This window comes from Haliotis asinina, chromosome 9 (assembly GCF_037392515.1).
Source record: "Haliotis asinina isolate JCU_RB_2024 chromosome 9, JCU_Hal_asi_v2, whole genome shotgun sequence".
Classification (NCBI taxonomy): Eukaryota; Metazoa; Mollusca; class Gastropoda; order Lepetellida; family Haliotidae; genus Haliotis; species Haliotis asinina.
In genome coordinates this window covers 38,249,906-38,275,063 of record NC_090288.1, presented here as the reverse complement: position 1 = coordinate 38,275,063, position 25,158 = coordinate 38,249,906, and the positions used below count along the sequence as shown (strand labels likewise).

The 25,158-nt window shown below is 40.8% G+C and overlaps 3 protein-coding genes across 3 annotated transcripts; 1 reads left to right on the top strand and 2 right to left on the bottom strand.

Moving 5' to 3' along the window:
* The first annotated feature begins 5,020 nt into the window (after nt 1-5,020).
* Nucleotides 5,021-14,064, top strand: LOC137296562 (uncharacterized). Its single transcript, XM_067828369.1, has 2 exons — nt 5,021-5,247; nt 13,176-14,064. Exons 1-2 carry the CDS (start codon nt 5,021-5,023, stop codon nt 13,789-13,791), a joined length of 843 nt encoding a protein of 280 aa, XP_067684470.1. The 3' UTR covers nt 13,792-14,064.
* Nucleotides 14,065-15,015: 951 nt separating this feature from the next.
* On the bottom strand, nt 15,016-15,621 carry LOC137297233 (neuronal acetylcholine receptor subunit alpha-6-like). The gene has a single exon (XM_067829246.1). It carries the CDS (start codon nt 15,619-15,621, stop codon nt 15,016-15,018), a length of 606 nt encoding a protein of 201 aa, XP_067685347.1.
* Nucleotides 15,622-21,323: 5,702 nt separating this feature from the next.
* On the bottom strand, nt 21,324-22,478 carry LOC137297232 (neuronal acetylcholine receptor subunit alpha-6-like). Its single transcript, XM_067829244.1, has one exon. It carries the CDS (start codon nt 22,476-22,478, stop codon nt 21,324-21,326), a length of 1,155 nt encoding a protein of 384 aa, XP_067685345.1.
* Nucleotides 22,479-25,158: the final 2,680 nt, after the last annotated feature.

Below are 25,158 nucleotides of genomic sequence, written 5' to 3'. Positions count from 1 at the left end.
CACCATTAACACAAAAAGTGTGATGTTTCCCACTAAACAAGTCATTCACTTATGGATATTCTCTCCCGAAGACTCCAAATTCGCTATGCTTTTACACAGGAAGCGTTAGGCATAAAACTAGGTATCATATGAAACAGAGCAAGTCATTAAGCATCTTGGGGAAGTATAAAGGTTGCTCAAAGGACTACGTACCGCAATTCTTTTTCGACTGACCCGTGAAGGTCCCTAGGTAGAATAGGCCTTCAACAGCCCATGCGTGCGATAAGAGGCCACTATGCTTGTACTGAGCTGCGACTAACGGGATCGGGTGGTCAGGCTCGCTGACTTGGTTGACACATGTCATCGGTTCCCATTTGCGCAGATCGATATTCACTGATCCCTGCCGATCACTGGATTGTCTGGTCCAGACTGGATTATTTACAGACCGCCGCCATATGACTGGAATATTGCTGAGTGCGGCGTAAAACTAGACTCACTCACTCACATTTTCGATTCTTTAAGGACTGCCGTCGCAGTAGATACTCGTAGAATACTGCTCAGAGTCGCCTAAAACGGGAGGAAACAGTTACATAACTCGTCTTTTCTTCACCGCATCCTCCTCCTTAGTTTTCTTTCTGAGCTTTTCACCGACATATTGCTGGCAAATTGATATTGCTAAGAGCTGCGTAAAACTAAACTCACTCACTCTCTCTTCATATCATGTAACAGTACATGTTCACGTCGTGCCCTGCTTGACGTCTTAGCAGATCTATTACACAGGACAAGGATCAACATTAAACCGCAACTCGGAATGTTATGTCGCAGTTGACACCATTTAATGCCACAGTAGCTCTTAGGTGACTGGTCACAGCAAGACAAACACAGATAAATGTCGCGGTTGCCGTATCTTCGGTTGCACAATTCCGCCTCCATTACCCATCATAACACGACAATAAAACGATCCAAACACCCATATTTTATTGTTAGTTTATTCTGGGTACCTGTATCGATTCGCTCCGTTACAAACAGGAATTGTCTCCAGCACGCCACACACGCACAAACACACGCCTCATAATACCAACACACGCCATCAACTTCTATCGACAGCTAGTTCTGGTTTCCGACGGATGTGGTTATTTCTGTTGGACGGTATTTGTACAGTCCTTTGTCCTCTACTTGACGTATAATGTTGTGTAAAGTAATTGTTTGGCCACAATGTACCTGTCTACAAGTGGTGGATAGGTTACAGAATGTGTGTACACTTGTAACATGTCTTGTCTACCAGAACAAAGTGAAATTTTATGACGACATCTTTAAAGCGAGACGATTACATGTTGTGGGTATTAATGGGGGAAGGGAGAATGACACACCCTCGCCTACCCATAAACAACATACATTCACGATGCCTGCTGCACTGCTTTTACTAGCACAACCAACAGCTCATCTGCAACTAACGCGCAGCATGTCATGCACAACACATACGCACACCACTACACCTACAGTGACACACAAAACGCAGATGCGCACACACATGCACGCGTAAAGGGCATCACGCATTCCACAGAGTTGTCTACCTTGTTCGTGCCAGAATATTGTGATCATGGGTTGGAAGCCCATTTTCTCGGTTTGACACCACACCCATGCGCATTGAGTTAACTTAAGTGGTAGGTATCTTAGGCATGCACTATTTGTAGATTCCTCACATTTCAAATTGACAGGATAGCATTCCAACACATTCAGTCACTCATTCAATAACGTTTTCTATATTCCAGTGTATTCCTCACGAATGTATCATCCGGTATTCAGTCTCCAAGTTCTCCACCCGTCAAGCGTCGATTATTCATAGGCGACCATTTCACGTTAATTCATATAATCGATGTAATGCATTCCCGTTCAATTACGTTCGCGTGTATATGAATGTGGTTAGAAATAATATAACTATTTTTCGACACGTGCTATTCTTGCATTAAGCCACATGCTTATGGACTCAATTCCTTAACCTCGTATAGTTCAGACTGACCTTTTTGTAAATCAAATTCTCATATAAGCATCTTGACACGAAACTCGCAAATGCTACCAAGTTTACCTAGGTATTAACCGGATAAATTATACTCCATGTCAACGTCTTGAGAGTTCCAGTAAGTGTTGCTTCGCTGATTTATAACGGGACTTCGAGTAGGGAGCTGTCCCTGAAGGGTCTCAGTCAAACTTGGTCTAGTTTCCGCTGTGTTTCTAGTTATCCCATAAAAACGGCCGACCTCCTCAGGGGGTTAACGTTTTCCTCAAGAGGCAGTTAATCTGCTACTCGATGAATATACTGGTTCGTTAAGCTATATTGATCTGAACATATCTGCGACTGTTCTTTACGAGACAATTCCCGTTGCCTGCATTCATTCCCGTGAAGTCAATATTGTGTCGGGACAAATTGTACTTTGGTAACTACATGCACACCGATCGGGTGATAAATAGGTTTGTTTTTCTTACGACAGTCAGTGTAAGAGGTACATTTAGTGTGAAAAATTCAGCGTCTTTTCACCCTTGCACATAGGACCAGACACATTTATTGAGGAGCAAATATGGACGAACAGACTTCACATTAACGGCATGCTTGTATGAGTTGATAAATTGGTCAGCGTTATTGTCAGGTGGTAGCAAGTCAATAAGCGATTGATTGTGATCAATTGTCAATGCCCTATGATCCCAATGGTCATATTACAATTTACCAGATTTATCGGACCCGTTGACCCACCGTATGAAGTGGCTTTCCGCGGGCCGTGATATCAAGTCATGACTCCGATGAAAGCAGACGACAGTTTGATTGTGATAGTTTTCAGCAAGGAGAATTAATAACCGCTGCCAGAATGCTGTAGCGATGTTGAAACCGTGGTCAAACAGAGTTACGAGGGTGATCTGGTGTTTGGATCGTGGTTATGAGCAGACGACGTTTTTTGTCATGATGAGAAATGAGGAACAGCGGCCTCCTGCGGGAGGTAAAATACAACTGCGAGCTGTTCTATGTGCGACGTACTACAGTAGAAAGATGACTTCTATTGAAAACGACAGGTTTGAATATATGCAAACCAATCCTCGTTCTTGAAACGAACAGATACGACGTTTGTGTTACCTCTTCAAAAGGGAATTCTTGATCATGAATTTTTTTGGCCGTCAGGATAGGCCCTTGGAGCACGAACTTGGTACGTCCTTTTACACCTGACTGCAATTACCTTCTCAAGGAGCGCCCGCGTACAGATAACTAAGTTTGCTATTGATATCTTACCAATTATTTTCAATTGCGGATAGATTTAGAGTAATAATGTTCCCAAGCGGTTGTGAAGAAAGCATCAAGAAAAGAGACTCAATGAATCCTTTGAATGTGTTTGTACGAAAAAGAAAGGACCATTTTATGCATAAGAGAAATCAAACGACATTATGAATTATATTCGTTTTGAAAACCGGTGTATTATGACAGTCGCCGTGTAAACACAGAAACAGCAACCTATTCAGTTTTCCAGTCCCAGAAAGACAGACGACGTTGTGTCTGGAATGGTCATTGTTAGATACTGGGCCACAACTGGCATTAGCGATAACGAGCACTGTTATGGAGACATCAGCAGTTTGACACTACTGTTTACGGCGAGTCTTACGATTGGGGATTTAAGGATATTGAGGATTTGTGTCCCTGACATTTACCAATACAATATTCTTGATACTAATACCCGGTAGAAACCTGCACCTGGACAACACTACTAGCCCGGGTAATGAAACCACGTTGTCGTAAAGGACAGTTTACATGATTTTCTTTTTTGGAAGACATTTTGTGTCGTTGTGGACACCTTCACGACAGACACCGTCCCCCGAGCTGCGGAGAATGTGTTTTGTGTGCTTGATGACATAGATATGCAAAGGATATGTCCTGGAGACATACTTCAGGATAGCAGACGTTAATAACGACCGAATATTACAGCAAAAGTAAAGATTTTGTGATATGTTCGCGCATCCAATATATTCACGCAATGATGAAGACATTTTTGTCATTCCTTGGGATATGGGAACAGAGCGAGACGTTTTCATTTTGGTTCATGAACGTAGTGCACTCAGTACAAGGATGCCCTTAGCAGACGACAATCATATTGGAAGACTGCTCTACGAAAATGCACCGTACCGGCTGCGTGATACAGATCTGATCTTACCAACGCCTGCAGTTACACTAGATAACAGTGCCAATTAACAGCTTCAAATAGATTTGTCAGAACGGAAATTGAATTTCTCGAAACGCAGAAGCATATATTTGCCACATTTACATTGCTGTTGTAAGTAGTGCTGATCTATTATTCCATATATACGCTATCTGTATTTATTGCATGGGACACGAGGTCTCATCGCTTGTATTCCCTGGTTCGTGATAAAGGGCAGTCATTCATATCTCTTCGCGTGGGTTTATTGACAGATCATTCGGAGTATCTTCCTGAATTAGTTCTTCCCAATTGGGCGATCATTGTCTGGAGTGAACTTCATTTACCCGTCTATTGCAAGGTATTGTACTTGGCGAAATAGAAACACTTGTGTCTACAGCCTTGGTGGAGGTCCTGGTGTGACTGGGGTGTAATTATTTCACCAAAACAATGGGACAAAGGAGTTTGTTAAAGTTTCACATACTTTCTGATATTGGTATACAGCGCTTTGTATTGCCTGTGTGATTTAGCGATAAACGCAATACTTGCCTTTGAAGGTTGTATTGACAGTATGAAACGCAGTATTAATCAGGCAAAGGTAGTCGTTGAAAGCACAGCGAATTCATCTTGGTCTGAGTGTTCCACGAGAGTTTGGGATAACAAACTGTGTACCTAATATGATACGTTTTTATTTCCGAGGAAGGACCGAGTTTCAACATCTTCCGAACATGTGAAGCATGCTCTGATGACGACATTGTGATCCCAGTTTCAGTTTTCGACGCCATACAGGATATTTAAGAAAACCTGACTCTTCATAACAGAATCTCAGCGCCTGTCGCTCATCATTTCACATTCAAGGAGAGTTTGTCATGGATGGCGATAAAAGCAGAAAACATTTCCATCCGATGACATCAGAGCGTTGTCCGCCTTTGGATGGGAACACGGTTGAAGGTTGGTCCACGTCACGCGACCTTGATCAGATGATAACCAAACCAAGTGAAGTGTCGTCTGCTTTCTTGCAGAGACTGGAAAAAGATCGGAATCGCCTCCAGGAAGTTCACTTCAAAAGTATGCAGAACATTCCATATGGCATCAGGTAATGTTAAATAAATGAAAGAGTTATTCACCTGTTTCATAAAACTGATACAACTGTATGATGTTAAAGAACGATTAATTAGTATTTTATGTAATCGTGTACATGGGCGCATGTTCTAGAACCGATGTTTTCATTTGGTGGTCACCGGCCTTTGGTAATACGATGATTCTTAGTTAGAATTGCTAGGAAAACAATGGCGATTGGGTCGCCAAGTAGTTAAAGCTATAGCTCGTCACGACGCAGACCTGGGTTCAATTTCCTCATTGCTTGTGTCAACCGCCTTGATATTGCTGGAACATTATTCAAATCGACAGAAAGCCATGTCCATTCAGGCTACCAAACAAGCAAATGAAAAGGTTATACGTCACTTCCACGCTACCCCGCCGCAGAGACCACCAAATAGACTTACCCTGGGAGTTAGCAATATCAATTACTGATTGTAAAACAGTTTTAATATTGATCGAGGTGGAGTTATCACTGGAATATGTGGCGTAAAGTACCCAACCAGATATACCCAGGGTCAGAGAGGAAGCCAAAACTTCTCACTCCAAAATATACACTTCAGAAAGACAGCCCATATTACACATTTAAGAACAAACTCTAAACTGTCTGATTCATACGGCAAAAGTGCATGATACATATCAAATTTGCCAGGTGGCCGTTGGACAATTCGATCTTTGAGGTAAGGGGATCATTGCTCAGATACCTTAACACTAAAGTACGGACATCGTAGTGCAAAGGTAGGTTTGTGTAATAACGACAACCAGGACTGCCAGTCTGCTCGATTGGGACAGGAAGGGAATGCATATTAAAAGTGCTTTAGTTCACTGGATCGTGGAAACAAAGGGAATAAAGTAAGCTTGTGGGCAAAAGAAAGTTAACACCCTAAACTAATGATTGATAAAATCAAAGCAAAACATGCAATCATTATGGAACATAGTGAACCGACTTTCGTCTGTAAAAAACACTCGCTGCCAATTTCGTGCCAGGCAGCGACGTACAGCCTTTGTCCTCTACAACTATGACGACGATGTTCCTGGTTTTCACACAGGGGACGTCGAGGGCTGATACCTGTTGCACGTAGACGCCATAGCATGACATGTCTTAGAGCCTTGACTGATGACATGTCGTACAGCCTTGACTGATGACATGTCGTAGAGCCTTGAATGATGGCATGTCGTAGAGTCGTTGCCACCGTTTCCATTGTCGTGATGAACCGGTTGCGCAGATGAAGAGTAGGCAGGTATCGGGCTTCCTGTAGGATCGTCACTCGCGGTCTATCTGATTGTAGCCTGTCTTGGGTGCTGCCAGTCTGCCTGTAATGCTGGAACAAACTCATGATGGTGCCACGTGTACACTTCAGGGTCCCAGCAATATGGCTGTTGCTGGCGCCCATCTGCTGCATACCTATGGCCCACTATCTCTTGCGGTGTTAACCGTGGCATAACTTCGATGGTTTTCTGTCAGCTGAATACCCGTGAAGGTCCCGGGGTAGAATAGGCCTTCAGCAACCCATGCTTGCCATAAAAGGTGACTATGCTTGTCGTAAGAGGCGACTAACGGGATCGGGTGGTCAGACTAGCTGACTTGGTTGACACATGTCATCGGTTCCCAATTGCGCAGATCGATGCTCATGTTGTTGATCACTGGATTGTCTGGTCCAGACTCGATTATTTACAGACCGTCGCCATATAGCTGGAATATTGCTAAGTGCGACGTAAAACTAAACTCACTCACTCACTCACTTCTGTCAGCTGAGGTGCGGGCCATTGATTCACTGCCTCTTTATACCAGTTCTTGACAAGCATTTTGCAAAATCTCTGAGATGAACGTTTTGGCATTTTTTCGCAAATTCACGTGTTTCTACACAGCCAACAGTCTGTGTTTGGGACAATGATTAGAAAGTGTCTGGGCGAACCGTTTCCGCTTAGAAGGAGTTTACAAACTTGGATAACTTTGTCAAATTATTTAAATTGAAAATAAAAAGTCTTCACTTTCTTTTGCCTATAACTTTAGGATTAACACGGAGCTGTTTTTCGAACATATTCTGTTTGGGATGTTACTGTTGAACAGGAACCTCAGCTTAGGATTTCAAGTGTTTCCACTGTTGCTGGTTTTACCTATGATGCAAGCTTCTCTGATAACATGTATGTGACGTTAACTTTAACGTCTTGCATGTCGAATATGGCTGATCTGATGACCAAAACCACCAATCCCTTACAGTCGCAATAGACCGATCCAGTCTGTCAGTCAAAGCTGGCGCATTGGTCGATTTCGGCCAATCAGCAGGCCGGGCGCGCATTGAAGTTGCTATCCATAAAATTGTCATGTATTACTATGCCAACTTCTAAATGCCTTTGAAGAATTATATACGTTTCGCGTTACGTGCACGATAATATATTTACCTGGGGCGTCCCAAATCTAGAAGCAGATATAAAACGGATATCATAATTGATTGTTCAATATCGGACACGAGAGACAATCTGATTGCCTGCTATATCAGTCTTCCCAATCTGGGGCAAGTATCTAAGCCTCCAGTGTGAGGCCTTGCTGGTCTCAATGATTGACGTGTTTGTCGGGTGATAATACAGTTCCTCAAAGCACATGGTGGCAGACGACATCCCGGGCTCACTGGATCAGACGACATTGTGGGTTTTATTGTGGAACGAACTAAAACCTTAGTAAAAACACTGAAGAATTTTCCACAGGTTTTAGACACTCACTGACACACTCACCCTCTCTGTATCTCTCTGATAATTGTATTGTCTGGTCCAGACTCGATTATATACAATGTGTAACTTGAATACAGCGTGCGGCCTAAACCTCACTCGCACACTGTCTCTCTCATTCATTCACGTACTCATCCTCTGTGTCCTCTACTCACCCACAAACTCAGTTCTAATTACCAGTACCACCAGAAGTACTATTAATTCAGCGCAGGGATGGGTAGGTATAATTGGTCCCCACCAATCTTTTCTGGTGGTAATGACAGAAAAGAAATAAAATAAATCGGCTGATCAGATTCAGTGATTTGGTTGATTTCAGAATGTCAGTCGCCGGATGGGCTAGCCTAGATAGGATTATTCACTTATTGCCTTCATGAAGTTGGCATATTGCTGAGTGCATACTGGCAAATTCGCGCAGACAAATTACATCCCAGCATCCTCAGTTTGTTCCACGGATTCAATGTAGTCTTCAACAATCATAAATTAATCACTCGTCAGCGAGAATCTTCTAATACGTTCTTTACATGGGTCAGACGATGAAATGGTAATCGCTCCGCCTTTTTTGGAAGTGAGAAACGCTTCGAGATGATGCAAGCCCGGAATATGTGATTCATTTGCTTACTCCGGTTTCCGGGACCCAACAGCATTTCCTGCTAAGTATGAAGTATATTCTTACCCAAGTTAACAGACGTATGTATAGAAACCAGTAATTACATGAGCCACAACAGGGCCCTTAATATAGCCCAGCTGGTTAAACTAAAACCTCACCGAATCCCATTTCATGTATGCCCTAAGCAGCTATTACATACACCCAGACAGCCATTGGGAAATCGTGATAATTGGCTGAGATTGTCTGGAGCTCACGACACCATTGTAACGCCTGCCTTGGGCAACGTTCCTTACATAACAGAAATTCAATGAGCTTTGTAAGATCTTTCCGTGATGTGTGATAAAACACGATGACATGTGTTGGCGCCCTCTTTCAACGTAAATACCAATTACGATATTCTTAACGATATCCAGGCAAGTGGTTGATGGGGCACATACACGTTCAAGGCTATGTTAAAGGACGGGCGCTGGGCAGATTTGCATATACGCACAGCTGGAATCTCTCAAACACCTAAACGGTATATTGATTTAGCAGAGACATACCTGTAACTGTGCATCTGTGGCATTTAACAGGTAGGTACTGCCATAGGTGCCAACTGGTTCTCGAATACGCTGGGGTCTGTTTCCGCGTCGTATGAAGTGGAAAAAGTTTAAAGGTAAACAGTATTGCAATTAAGACGTGGCTAACATTTTAGTGGCTAATGTGTCATAGTGGTTGTGTTCTGTTGAGCATGCATTCCAATAATACATTATGAGCTCTGTTGTTTATTTGACAAGCTGTACATGCTGTGTAATGATTACTCTCGTCCCTAAATACCGATAAAACACAAAGTACCGTTGAATACTGTGATAGCTTTTAAATAGATTCGTGACTGTGTTCCCGGTCTGTTTCCTAATTGTTTTGTTTGTTTGCACGAAAAGTACGTTTTCAGAACTCTGCACTGGCAAACAAATACTCCGTTTAATGCAATTTCAGTGACAGGCGGCGGTGGGGTAGCCTAGTGGTTAAAGCGTCCACTACTCTGAGGATGTGGGTTCGAATCCCGGATGGGGCTCAACCAAAAAAAAAAGTACTAGAATTTGTACTTTGCTGAGGAAGTGAAATCCCAAATATGACATATGTTGCACCTGATGTCATCACTGATTTAGAGTTTTCCATTTGTATATTGTTCTTCTGTGTCATCTCATCCCAGTTACGCACATGGACGTTCATTCTGTTGATTATTGGCTAGAGTGTCCCAGAATCGATTGTTTACAGAGTGCCACCATATGGCCATAGCTGGACAATTGCTGAGTGCCGCGTTAAACAATAAAACAATTACTGCTCGTTTGCTTCTTGGAATTTGTTTCGTTGCATATTAGAGACATGTTTTGTCTTGCGTTGACGTTTTGTAAACCTATGTTCCTTCCCTTTGGCTGAATCCACAGATCGTGATTTTCTGGTACTAAGCTCGTACCCATCATGTGAGTGAGTGAGTTTACTTTTTACGCTGCACTCAGCAGTATTCCAGCTATATGATGGCGGTCTGTAAATAATCGAGTCTGAACCAAACAATCCAGTGATCAACAACTTAGCATCGATCTGCGCAATTGGGAACCAATGGCATTTGTCAACCAAGTCAGCGAGCCTGACCACCCGATTCCGTTAGTTGCCTCTTACGACAAGCATAGTCGCAGTTTATGGCAAGCATGGGTTACTGAAGGCCTATTCTACCCCGGGACCTTCACGGGTCACCCATCATGTCTCACGGTATACCGATGGTCGTGGTCTCAGTAAAATGGCAAATAGTTTCACCTCACAGTCACTTGCATTTGTATTCTGTATACGGCGCCCCAGAGCTCTGAAACGCCCCATAAAGAATATAAACAAGTTGTTAGGAAACTTGTCTTGTACTCATGTTCCTTCCACTTCTAAATTATTTTCACTGAGTAAAGATTTCATGTCACATAAGCAATGGTGTGATAAACATCATAACAGGAGTCGTGGAGGACCACTGAACCTTTGAAACGCCAAACTTACTTAAATTGCGTGAACTCGCCTCCACTTCCAAGAGGCATGCTCTTAATCAAATGTCTAATGTCAACGTGGTTCATTCCACCCCATTGTTGATCGTTGTGATGTTGATGGAATATTGCTATAAGCAACATACTCAATCACTCACTTGTTTCATCTTGAAACAGAATCATGACAGAAAAGGCGACTAAGCTTGTCGTAAGCGGCGACTAACGGAATCGGGTGGTCAGGCTCAATGACTTGGTTCACACATGTCATCGGTTCCCAGTTGCGCAGATCGATGCTCGTGCCGTTGATCACTGGGTTGTCTGGTCCAGACGCGATTATTTACAGACCACCGTCATAATTTATAGCTGGAATATTGCTGAGTGTGGCCTAAAACTAAACTCACCCACTCACTCATCTTGAAGCACTGAAAGATATGCCGACAGGATGTTGTCACTATAGTACTGCCTACTGTCCCTGAATAACATGTGAAGGATGTTCTGCCAGTTATAGTTACCCCTTGAGTTAACCCCCAACCGCCCAGCCAATACTAACCAGCCCTGGCCTTGACGCGAACGAAGTAGCGAGTGAGTGAGTTAACTTGTAAGTCACATCAGCAATATTGCAGACATATCGTGAGTAAATTAAGTTGCAGTTTAATAATGATTAAAAGTAAATAATAAATATCTGTCAACGAATTCGAATGTTCTGCATTCAGACAGATGCAAATTTATAACTAGAAATTAAATCTAAAACAGTTTAACTACTGAAGACTATACAAAATAAAAACAGGCAGTTGATCACCAACAAATTTAGGAAGATCACCTCGCTAGGGACCATGGGGACTTTCAGTGCTTTTGCTGCCTACATGGACCCTAGCTGAATTTACACCACCTCTTCGGTTCTTGGCGACTGTAGGAAAATTCTGTCATACCATAAAATAACAAAAATACTACGTTTAATGAAGTGAAGTAACGACCACTGGGGATAACACATGGATGTCAGGCATGCAAGTTCCGTCCATCATTCTAACATCTCTGTGAAGCTCATCTTCAGTTTAAGGCGAAACCTGACCACGCTTTCCTCATAGTCTTTCTGATGAAACGGTTAGGTGCGCCTGTTGTCGTCCTGATCAAAGTCAGTGAATGAGGATAAAGACACGATTATCTACAGACTGCCGCCACATAGCTTTAATATTGCTAAATGCGGCTTAAAACTAAACTCACTCACTCAGAGTTCATGCCACAATGCTCAGTCTTGTTCCAGCTTGAACACGCCAACTGCCTGTAGCCAGCCATTGATGTCACAAAAACTTTGAAACTATATCAGAACGATCTTTAAAAGTATTGTCAGGTTCCTGTACTTGACTTGGTTACGATGGACACAGCTAAGATGACTTTGTGTAGATGGGTCCATGGCCTCGTCCTGCAAAGCGGCCAAAGTATGAAGGTGGTTGCAAACCCCGTCTATTAATATATATGCCTATATGACTGTAGTCTTACACATGGCTTTCAGCATCCATATTACTTTATTGAATCCTAGCTTCTCCAAAATCTCGCTTCGATTGTGAATATATACGTGAAGCCTCCATAAATGTTATTCCTCGCTTAGCGAGCATTGCACTGATGGCCCCCTGTTGGAATTTCACTTGGTCGTTGGTCTTCTTGAGTGAAATGCAGTGTGTGTTCACAGTTGTATCCTCAAATTGCTTAATAGACTAATGCTTACCTTATATACGAGCTATAACCGACTGAAATTCCATACTGCTGCTTTACATTATTTGTTTTTTAACGACGCGCTCAGCAAGTTTTCAGCTGTGTGACGGCGGTCTGTAAATAATCAAGTCTGGTACAGACGATGCAGTGATTTACATTTTCACCATCGTCTGCGCATTTAGGATACGATGAAATGTGTCAGGAAACTTAGAGACGACGAGCATCCCAAAGTGTAGGAACAAATCATTCTTGCCGATATAACAATCATGCGGATAAGAAACTCACATATATCCTGTCTATATTAAACTGCAAGACATGTTTGTTTCTGACTAATCACAAAGTGATAGTACTTCTTTTTCGTTGCTTGTTTATACCCACCTGGCCTGTAATATCGCCTATGTAATACCGTGTATTATACACAGGCTGAATGTACGATTACAATAAACCTAATCCGATTGTTATCCCACTCTAGGAACCGTGCCTGACGTAAAGCTCCGTGTTAAGCTAACCGATGACATAATATGTCCTACACAAACACGTGATAGGCCCCTTGTTAAATACATTTACATAAACAAACAAAAACTGTACGCTTTGTCGCTAAACTCCATATTAAGTTCACGTGACACGGTAATGACAAATTACATACTCCAAGTGGAACGCTTGTTCCTTATACATACCTGGGAAACTGTCCCAAGGAATCAAACATATTTTCTTCAACATGAAATGGTTTGATCCAGGTGCTTCTTATTGTCCACAATATGACGGAGATATATATTTATATCATGTAATCACAGTTAATTTATGTACAAATATATATGTTCCGTTATCGCGTAATGTTGAGCAAAACAGATTATTCCAATCTTCGTATTTTTTTTTCAGGGAAATGATCAGCTCTCCTGACACAAGCCAGGGTGTGACGATCCGGAGATGGGTAGCTCTTCCAAGAACCACCCCACGAAAGACTAAGAAGACTCATAACATTCAGACTGACCCTAAAGGTATTCACCCAGATGCCACACAAAGATGTGCTCAGGCATCACATCGTGAAACTGTTGTGTCGACTCCTCGTAATGGCCTTCACATTTCTGTGCCCAACACTGCCAGAGATTCTGTCAATGATGACGATGCATTTGGTGTCCCCAACGTCCCCTTTAAATGTCCTTCTTTGCCGAGTTCCAGAAAGAAGAACTGTTGTATTCCCTCCCGACTGGACTCTCAGATTGCTTTGAGGAAAGCCATGAGGTCGCAGATAGAGCAACAGAGAAGCTCCGCCCTAACCAACCATGTCCAGTTCGTGTCTTCAAATACACTGAATGGTACCCGACTGACTCCACCAAAGGGGCTAGTAAGGTCAGGAAGGGTGAATGATACACACTCATTTCCCAGGCCGATAGCGGAAGGAAATTTGGAACTGTTGGCAATATTGTCTGTGCAAGAACATAACGCCCCTATGGCCGTGGACGAGGAGTTGTCAATGAATGGTACATATGACTAAACAAAACAGGACCATAAAGAGGATAGAAGCCTTTTTAGCCTTTTATTTTAATGACGTTCCACCTCGTTTTGATAAACACTTTGAGACGGCCATTACACTGAGACATTACAATGTCATCACAAAATGATGTCAATATACAATGCTTGGTTTGTTTGGGTTTTTTTGTACAGTGTATTTGTTATGTTTCATGGTATTTCTAGAAAATATTGTACCAATCAATGTATTACGTTACAGAAATTTAGTAATGAAAGTGTGAAGATAAATGAGTATTGGAAATGAGATTTTCTGTTTTCTCCAAGCTAATTTTTGTCATCTTAGGTGGATGGGTGAGTGAGTGCGTACGCATCCTTTAGTAGTTTCAGACCATTATCACGACGGGGCACACCAGGTTTCACACAATGTACCAATGTGGGAACCGAACCCGTTCCTTCGGTATGGCAAGGGAACGATTTAACCACAAGGTGATGACTAGGCCCCTCTCAAGAGAGACCTGTGAACCAAAATATTATCTCACGAAGATAATATCGACATATTTTGTGTTTTGAAAGAATTTTCTATTATCAACAGAACTGCATTTGTCCACATGTTCACATGTGTTAAATGTATTATGGCAGGAGAACATTTTGGTATTGAAGGTGAAAATATCTTTTTTTTTTAAAATATACTTGGAATATTCGTTAATGTGGCGTCAACGACAATGAAAAAATCAATGAAAAAAATACTTTTAGATATGTGTCAATTTATGAAGACGAGCCTGGGAAAGGGAAATAATGGTCAAATCATGGGCCCCGGTCACGTGAGAACCTAAATCTAAACTCACTATTTTTGTAATTTTACCTCATAGATGTTGTTATGATGATTTAGAAAAAAAACCTTCTTATTTGCGTCAAAGCAGTGCAAATACGTGACTGGTTGTGAAATTTCAGGAATATTTGTGAGGGATTAATCGATTCGTTTCAATAACCTTTACTTTTTAACAAATAGTAACAAATACAAAAAAGTAGTAAATTCTAGTAGTAGACTGAGATGAAATGTGCAACTTGCTTGTATAATTCTGCATGATCGACACCTTTCACCTCTGTTGTGTCGCATTTGAGTACAGTAGAGCAAATCAGAATGGACCTGTGAAGATCCGGGCTGGAAGAGGTCTTCAGCAACCCGTATTTGCCACACAAGGCGAGTATGCTTGTCGTAAGAGGCGACTAGTGGGATCGGGTTTCAGACTCACTGACTTAGAGAAACGGAAATGAAATATAAGATGTTAATGAGGAGAGTCAGTGCAAAGAACGTTCCAAATGCCACTCTGTTACACTTGGCGATAATCAGGTCCTTCATTTCCGACTTGTCAGTTGCTTTAACTTTCACGTCAGACTGGTTTGGAGCTATGTCGTCATTCTTAACCCAAGCTTCACTTGTTCCAACTTTGCTATCTGACCTCCAAGACACAGGGAGCCATCTTGGACAAGCTTTGCCCTTTTGAAAATAAGTGTGAAGTACCAGCATGAAGATTGTGACAAGACATGTGAGTGTGCTGATCAACACAAGAAGAGTGACGTAGACACTGAAGAAACACACGTGGTCGGAGTTCGCTGGTAGGTAGGAGTTGATGAGGGTCAGGAACATGGCATATGACAACAGGATGGAGACACACAGTGACATCTTCTCACCACTCTCCTCGGGCAACAGGAACACGAAGATGTTAAGAAATGACAGGAACACGACGGGTAGGATGTTGTTGAGGATGTAGAAGGTAGTTCGTCTCTTCAGGACGAAGGTAACTTCAACCCAGTCTTGAGTCTCATTGACAGCCGTGTATTCCAGAGACACCATTGAAGTACTGAGAAGATTGAATTCTCCATTTTCCCTGTACACATCCAGAAGGACATTCGTGGATGCTACCTTAAGATATTCCTTTGTTACATGGGTGTGCAACAATTGTAAATGAAACGTGCATGTTTGGTGATCGAAAGGAAACTGTTGAATATTCACCTTGCACCCTGTGTCAAACCTACCAATGTATGAATACGTAACTGTACCATCATGAGAGACAAGCACGGTATCTGTTTCATCCTTTAGATACTTCAAGTTCGTCACAGAATCAACATTCAGTACGGTTGGAGACCACACATCCGGCAAGGGCATAATTACTGCAACGGGAGTGTCATCTGTAGTGTTCCACACTAGACGCTGGTCCTTCCACACCATTAAAACCCATGCTTTAAAGCTGAGCACTTCCTGCTTCTCGTCCAGAGATAAAAGTGAGTACAACCCAATGCTAATAGTCACTGTCGTGTTCGAACCATTCGCTACCGGGCGGATCGTAGGGTCGTAGTTTAAGGTGAGGCTGGCCAGGAAATCTTTCTCTTTGAAGGTATTACAGCCAAGGGTGGGGTGACAGAGCATAAGGAAAAGGCAAAAACTGCGTAATTCAAACATTTTCTAACTAACTTTTTCTGCGTGGCTGTTGTTGAAGGACACACCTCACAGCTCCTGTGAAACCAGCCACACGTAGAGATTTGATATTTGAAATGAGGTTCAGGAGAAACCTTTTAGACCATATCGGAAGTGCGCTCACCATCGGTAACTGAACAGCTTTGTCAATGTAATGTCTTATTCCTAATGGCCGGATATCGATGTTTGTCCCTTATATGTTAGACATGAATGAGAACATATCGTAAAATGTTTCTGAAATTGTATGAATACTCCTTTTCAACGCTTTGAATAAGAAAGTGAAGGTATGTTTACCCTTAAATATAGTGTTAACGAAAGTTAGTAATGACATTAGGTACTCATGCGATTTTACCCTCTAGGCAATTTCCAGTAGCACAGTCTAATGGATCGTGTGCAAAAATGATGACAATTAAGTAAAACGTATTAGTATCACAGAGGTTTAATCACTGATTGTGTAGCAGGATGACTCGGCATCAGTTACAAAGGTTTAATTGGCATAAAATCATTACTTATTGTTGTCATTGGGAGATGAGGTTATATATTGTTTCGTGTTAACTTGAGCAGTATAGTTGTCGATGAAAAAAACATTTATGCAGAGTTAGATTCATCAGAAAATAGTTTGTAATATATACACGTTGCTTTTACAACCTCCGCCAAATTCGACTGAGCCATAAAAAAGTTTCGATCGGATCAATGATCGATATCGGTATATGAGGATAGCTTGATCAACTCACCACTTTCAATCGGAAACGACAGTCAATGAGTCTCGTTCCTTCAGGCATTCATTTTTCAAGGATTTCATATGTGGAAGAAAATTTAAATGGGAGTCAACAATCCGATCCAAGAAAATCAGGCCTCCTCGACAACTTTGATGGGGGTACCATTTAAAATAGTTCTGGGTCTTTATGGTGCTTATATTTTAAAACAGAAGTGTATACAATTAGTTTTTTACCTAGAAATTTAAAGCCATTTTCAAGACACCATTTCCAGAGATGAATCAGGCAAATGTTTCCTGGTCTAGTAGTGAATTTTATCAACCCCTGTTGCAATAGATGAACTTACTCCAGGGCAGTATAGTGTGCATGTAACGAAAATGATTTGTTGTAGTCTTCACCTTTGTCTGAGTTAAAATTTACTCTTTACTTCTCTTGTTTCTGATACATTTTAAATTCGGGGACATAATTTGACGAAGGCGAATGCTTGGGGAGGGTTTCACCAAGTTTTTTCGCAATGTCAGCTTGATCGGTTTATAAACTGCCACTGTCTTCAATATTTTTAAAACGATTTTATTTCAAGGAGGTACATGTTACAAACATCACATAATGACAACATGCATACATACATATGAACCTTTAAAGTCACCGTCATCATGTGGGTGTTCAGTAGTGACTAGTAGTGATGCATCCTCATATAATTATCACCTGCAGAACCACAGTGGTCTAGTCATATATCACAGGCAATTTGGTAGTATATATAGTTATGTATCACAGGCAATTTGGTAGTATATATAGTTATGTATCACAGGCAATTTGGTAGTATATATAGTTATGTATCACAGGCAATTTGGTAGTATATATAGTTATGTATCACAGGCAATTTGGTAGTATATATAGTTATGTATCGCAGGCAATTTGGTAGTATATATAGTTATGTATCACAGGCAATTTGTACGCAGGTTTCAGATTACTGTCACAATGGAAATGTACAGTGTTTATTATCATGATAATATCTGATTAAAAATAGTACATCATCCCTTAATTATCCCATGTGAGGCCACTGTTGGTCGAGGTAAACTTTCATATAGCAGACAAATTAATAGTACATGGTGCTATAATTGTTCCTTGTAGGACCACATTAGGTCAAGGTAGACTTGTATATAATAGGTTTTGTATTAGATACATATATCCATGCATACACACCTGCTTTCGTAATCATTATGTAAAGTGGTCATTCTCTAAGTAGTTAAAATGTCTGCTTTACAACAGTAAGTACTTAAAATGTCTGATCAACAATAGTACATTGCCATGTAAATGTTCCGTGTGGGGCCACATTAGGTCAAGGTAGACTTGTATAAGGCAGGAAATGAGTATTGAATACATACATGCATATTTATTTATTTATTTATTTATTTATTTATTTATTTATTTATTTATTTATTTATTTATTTATTTATTTATTTATTTATTTATTTATTTATTTATTTATTTATTTATTTATTTATTTATTTAAAAAAAAGAGCTTTCTAGGCTCAGCCTTCATGGAAGTGTACAATGACCATTATCTGAGTAGTGATAATATCTGATTAATTATAGTAAATCTTCATATTATTATTCCATATACGACCACATTAGGCAGACTTGCATTCAACAGACATGGTGTATTGTACCATGTTGTACATGGTGAGTACATACATGCATTAAACAAACCAGCTTTCTAGTCATTGTCATCATGGAATTGTACAGTGATCATTATCTGAGTAGTGATACGATTTGATCAATGGTAATACATTGTCATATAACAGTAGATCCAAGACCACACTGAAGCTGGATAAGTTTTACATATTGCACTTTATTGTGCGAGGAGAGTGAGTGAGTGAGTTAGAATTTATCGTCACATCGGCAGTATTTCAGCCAGATTGTGACGAGAACAATTAATTCTTTTCATATTAAATAATGGTAAATTGTAAAACCCTGTCAATGAAGGACAGTAAAAGTGCTATAATATCATAGAAATGATTTAAAACACTAGCAAGCAAATATCTGTAAAGATAGAAAACTATTTGATCAATACAATCTGAAAATGGGCTAGTTATCGCCAACAACCTAAGGTAGATCACCATACTATGGTTTGTGCTAGAGAGAGTGAGGAGAGGAGATATGACCAAAATGTAAAAGAAATTGGCTTCATTAGCATGTGCAAAGGCAATCCATTCACATGATTTGTAGACTCCTTTAAGCTCATTTTGGATCTGGTGAAAGTTTGGTTTAACTTCTTTTCTGCTCGTAATGTAAATATTCTTTTTTACTATAATCGTCTTCCTAATATTTCTTCACAGTCTCAGCCTATTTTACCCCGGGACCCGCACGGATCTAATACAAAGGTATTCAAGGAAATTAGTGTCGACACTGAACATGTTTTAATATATTCAAGTGCGTCAAAGATACCAGTTTCATTTGTAATGTGACTCAAAAAGTTCCCTTTTCCTGTTACTGTCTTTAACATGGTGCACAGTGGATTTTAAGGCTTTACCTCTTGTTCTTTGAACCATGCTTCACAACTTTGAAATCGGTGTACGGAGTTTAAGTTGGGAAACACAGTTCCTCCAAGATTGATGTTTATTCTGTCCAAATGTGAGTCGAGCCTTGTCATTTAGAAAACATAACATTATCTAAATTATGGACTGTAGGATCTCAGCTTTCTTCTAGCAATTTCTGGCCTGTTTAGTCATTTGTAAATCAATAGTATAATATGATCAACAATGGTGTTTAGTATAGGTGAGAACAACTGTGTAGGATCTTTGCTGTTCGCTAAGACATCATGTTTTAATTGATCAGTACATGGTGTCCTATATAGTGACCAATCAGCTCTTGCGAAGCTGCTTCTTCAAAACGGTGGATCATCACCAGGGCTCTTTGGTTAGAGATAGGGGGAGAAGTGATCACTCCCACGTATGTCATCATGGACCACTCATTCATTACGTAAGGAGGAATTGGTGAGTTCCAGTTCCAGTGCAGAACGGTAGATGTAGATACGTGTTTGTGTCATCGTTATATATACAGAGAGTAATTCCAGAAATACATTCCTCAAGACTCTTACCTTTATTATTAGTGTGGACACTTCCCCAAACGTCTGTCACGATAATACATGGTTGTGGAAACTGATCTTATGGATTTTGAAGGTCTGATTGTCGAATATCAAAGGATAGAGGGATATACTAACTGCACAATGTCAAAGGAATGTGCAAAGTCAGATAAACAGCTCGAGGATTCGTATTTAGAGTGACACGGTTATGTGTAAAGCTGTGATGAACCAAAATGGAGGCACCTCCAGTTGCTCGATCTGCCGGAGGAGAAAAAAAGAACCAGAATCATGGTACAGTCTCAAATTAATAATATCAGTACATTTTTCTATGTCCCTTGGATACATAACGCTGATAGCTGAAATGTCTTGTATAGCAATTGTACCTCAATGAAATTATTTCTCAGTCCTCTACAGTTCCACTACAGTATATGTGACCACTGAGTCATGGTACCCCAATTGATGATCTGTCACGTGAATGTGAGGAGGACCTATTCCCCCACCTACCTTGTGAGAACTAAATTAAATATCAACATCATAAAAATGTCCATTAATCTAAAGGTGAATGTTTGCATGCACAGGGCAAGGCATGATCGGGTCAATTCTACCACCCGTCTAAGTGCGGTCAGGGCCCAAGTGATGTGTTGGGCAAAAGGCTTCTATTACCCTCAGCACCACAATCCCGTCCTCCACCAACAACATAATAAGTTATGGTTGGGGTAGCCTTCTAGTTAGGATGGGTTAGATTTCCCGCATGGCTACAATGTCTGAAACCCATATCTGTATGCTGATGAACTATTGCTTAAAGCAACATAAAACAAGTTTCTTGAAAAGCATTTAGAAGGTGGAGCAGCAAGGAAGGATAACAATATTTGGGTGAACAGATTATTTATTACAGTGAGAGCAACGTTGCCAGTTAGGTTCTTACACAGTTATCAGGCAAGTCATGATCAGAATAATGATACAAAGACATATATACAAGTGTTAGATGTACATGTTTGTATGAAGCAATAAGTAATGGGACTTCAAAAGCATGCATTAGCAATCTTTAACAATGAATTCATTATATCCATTTGGTGGACAACAGCCCAATTACAGCAAAGTGTCAAAGCACATACCATGCATGACAAAGACAAATATACTGACCAATCAAACGTGTGATATGTGTATAAGTCATAAAGGTAATGAATGATGGCCTTTCAGCCCCTACAGTTTACGTCAGTGAATGATTTCCATAAACACACATCAGCTGATATATCAAGCATCTCTGCCTGCATGTCACGTTATGGAGACACGGAAATGAAAAATGTGACGTTAATAAGGAGTGTCAGTGTAAAGAAGGTTCCTAATGCCACTCTGTTACACTTGGCGATAATCAGGTCCTTCATTTCCGACTTGTCAGTTGCTTTATCTTTCACGTCAGATTGGTTTGGAGCTATGTCGTCATTCTTAACCCATGATTCACTTGTTCCAACTTTGCTATCTGACCTCCAAGGGACAGGCAACCATCTTGGACAAGCTTTGCCCTTTTGAAAATAAGTGTGAAGTACCAGCATGAAGATTGTGACAAGACATATGAGTGTGCTGATCAACACAAGAAGGGTGACGTAGACACTGAAGAAACACACGTGGTCGGAGTTCGCTGGTAGGTAGGAGTTGATGAGGGTCAGGAACATGGCATATGACAACAGGATGGAGACGCACAATGACATCTTCTCACCACTCTCCTCGGGCAACAGGAACACGAAGATGTTAAGAAATGACAGGAACACGACGGGTAGGATGTTGTTGACGATGTAGAAGGTAGTTCGTCTCTTCAGGACGAAGGTAACTTCAATCCAGTCTTGAGTAGCACCGAGAGTAGTAAATTCCTGTGACACCATTGAAGCACTAAGAAGGTGAAATTCTCCATTTTCTCTGAATGCATCCTGAACGACATTCGTGGATGCTACCTGAAGATTTTCCTTTGTTACATGGGTAAACATCAATTGTAAATGAAATGTACATGTCTGCTGATCAAAAGGAAACTGTTGAATATTCACTTTACACCCTGTGTCAAACCTACCTACGTAGGAATAGAGAACTGTACCATCCTGATAGACAAGCACCGTGTCCGTTTCATCTTTTAAATTCTTCTGATTCGTCACAGAATCAACATTCAGTACGGTTGGAGACCACACATCCGTCAAGGGCATGGTGACTGCAACGGGAGTGTCATCTGTCGTGTTCCACACCAAAAGCTGGTCCTTCCATACCATTAAAACCCATGCTTTAAAGCTGAGCACTTCATGTTTCTCATCTAGCGATAAAAGTGAATACAAGCCCATACTTGTAGTTACTGTCACGTTGGAATCATCCAGCACCGGGCGAATCTTGGGGTCGTAATTCCGGGTGAGGTTAGCCAGGAAATCTTTCTCTTTGTAGGAAACAGATCCCATAGTAAAGCCACAGAGACAGAGCAAAAGGAAAAGGTCACAAATGTATAACATTTCCAAAACTTTGTCAGTCTGTCTGCTTATGAAGGATAAAAACCACAAGCGTAATGAAACCAGCCTCACCTGGAGATATAATATTTGAAATGATTCATGGCATGGCAAAACTGCTTATGTCAAGGAGAAACAATGTAAACATTATCGAAACTCCATCGCCATCCGAAACTAAACAGCTTTGTCAATTTAATGTCGCACCCCACTATACGCTTAATGGTCGAACATCGATCTTTTGTCCTTGTACACTGTGAATATCAGCATACAGTGGAATGTCCCGGGAATCATATGAATCCCATCTCACAATGAATAATGACTTGCGGATATGTTTGGGATTTACTGTAGTATTGATGAATGTTAGCAAGGGCGGTTTGGTACTCATGGGAAGTCCCAAGTAATCGTGTCTAATGGGTTGTCGTATCCAAACACGATGACATGCCACAAGTGGAACACTATCAGTATCACAGAGGTTTAATTACTAATTGTGATGATTCAGCATCAGGTAAAACGTTTTAAAAGGAAAGGCAGAAAACCATTGCTTTTTGTTGTCAGGAGATGATGGGACTATATATTTATATAGCTTTATTAACACAATTGCCAGTCACAATTACTTGTCAATTACAATTTCCTTTGTGGAGCTGAGATCAGCTGGAAAACCAAACTGACTGAGGGTTCGAATCCCGCTTGTCGCTTGTATGGTTTTAAGTGTGTGATAGAAAACATATTGGTTATTGGTTTGACGGAGAATGGACACATCTGAAACCTGATTTTTTGCTCTCCCAATTTCAGCCGATACATGATTGGAATATTGTTGAAAGTGGCCTTAGTGAGGAACTTAGTCACTCTCATATCCAGTTTGAATGGTCAGTCCATGATGACCTTTGTGGAAGTGACCATTTCCGAGCAATTGTTGCAGCTATAAATCCGACTGATGACCCACCGATAACAAGGTGGAATTTCAAGGCCAGTTGGCCATTATTTTCGGACACCGTGGGCTGAAAACTTGAAATATGACGTTTTTGTCAATACTCTGGATCCGATCGAAGAATTCTCTAATAGACTGAAGAATATAGCTAATGAAACTATACCTAAGTTCACTGCAACTCCACACGGTCGTAAACCATGGTTTAATAATGAATGTAAACAGTCCAGAAAAAGAAGGAAGGCGATTTTTTCGGCGACATCCTACAGTCCATAATTTAGACATTAAGTTAAAATTCTAAATGGTAAATCTCGACGATCCTTTAAGCAAAATAAGCGTCAATGTTGGCGAAATTATGTTTCCAAGATAAATTCCCACCAAGCATTCGTCTTATTAAATAATGTCACTGAGTTTCAGAAATACCAGAGTGTGGAGCATGATTCAACGAATAAAGGGCAAAGGTTCCCTTTACTGTCCAGGATCATACTGATCCTTCGAATTACAGACCAATCTCTTTAACGAGTTGTGTCTGTAAAACTATGTAACGAAAGATTTTGAGATTTAAGTTCTGCTGCGATATCAACTTCTGTCATGTCAGAGCGACATTTTGCCCGGTCACGAGCAATGCCTCTACGTGAATTCAACGTTCCATGCGGTGACACCGCAATCTTTGTATTTGCAAAATGACGAGCGTTCAGCAAATTATTTGACTGTTGTTTTCTGGCGCATACCACCAGCAAGGAGTCTGTTCTAAGACGACTAACGTTTTCCACTTCGCCACATATTCCTGCAATAAGCTTTCGATATTGCGAAATGTTTCAGTTTTAATCTGTGTCTTTCAATTACCTGCATAACCAGGAAACGGGGCAAGAGTCTACATGTGTTGTCCCTGGTTCATCATCAGAAGACGAGAAAGTTTCTAAACCTTTATCTTGGATTTTGATCGAGAACCAGAGAGTTGTTGTTAAGTCATAACGAATGGATGTAGATTCGACATCCCTGCTCCCCACCTATCATGGAATGTCAACAAGGACGGCGTCGAAGTGGAAACCAACGATGAAACACCAGGGTTACAGGGAGGTTATACTCCAGCAATACAAACACAGGTACCCAATACTGTCAAACAGAATAAAAATCTATCATTTAGATAGATAAAAGATATTTAGAACCTGGAGGTCAGTATTGTCAGCTTGGCCCATGAACCACCGCCTTCTCGCCTAGGGCTCTAGGCAATACAATATCATGAATGATTTTGATTTAGAGCCTTTTTGTTGAAGATATTATAGAATAAAGACAGTTTACGGCATCTTCTCTTTTAACAATTGCCAACCTGTTTCACAAATTAGGGTATCTCCAGTAGCATATTGTCGTAAACCAGTAACTATCCTGGCGGCCTCATCTGAACTTTTTCAATTTTATCGGTTACATCTAAAGAGCAGCCATCCCCCAATTCGCAGGCATATTCAAGATGTCGTCTTATGAATGCAATATAAATATTATTTAAGGTATCTCTGTTCAGTATGAACTTTCTTATCGATATCTGTAGTGTTTTGTTATCACAGGATTCCAATCAGTATAGGTAAAAGTTTATTCAATAACTCATAGTCACCTTTATCATTATACCATACATAACACATAGCATAAAGACATAGCGATAGCTGTGTTAATGGCATTCAGTGTGTCCCTGTGATCACTTATGTCACTATTGAA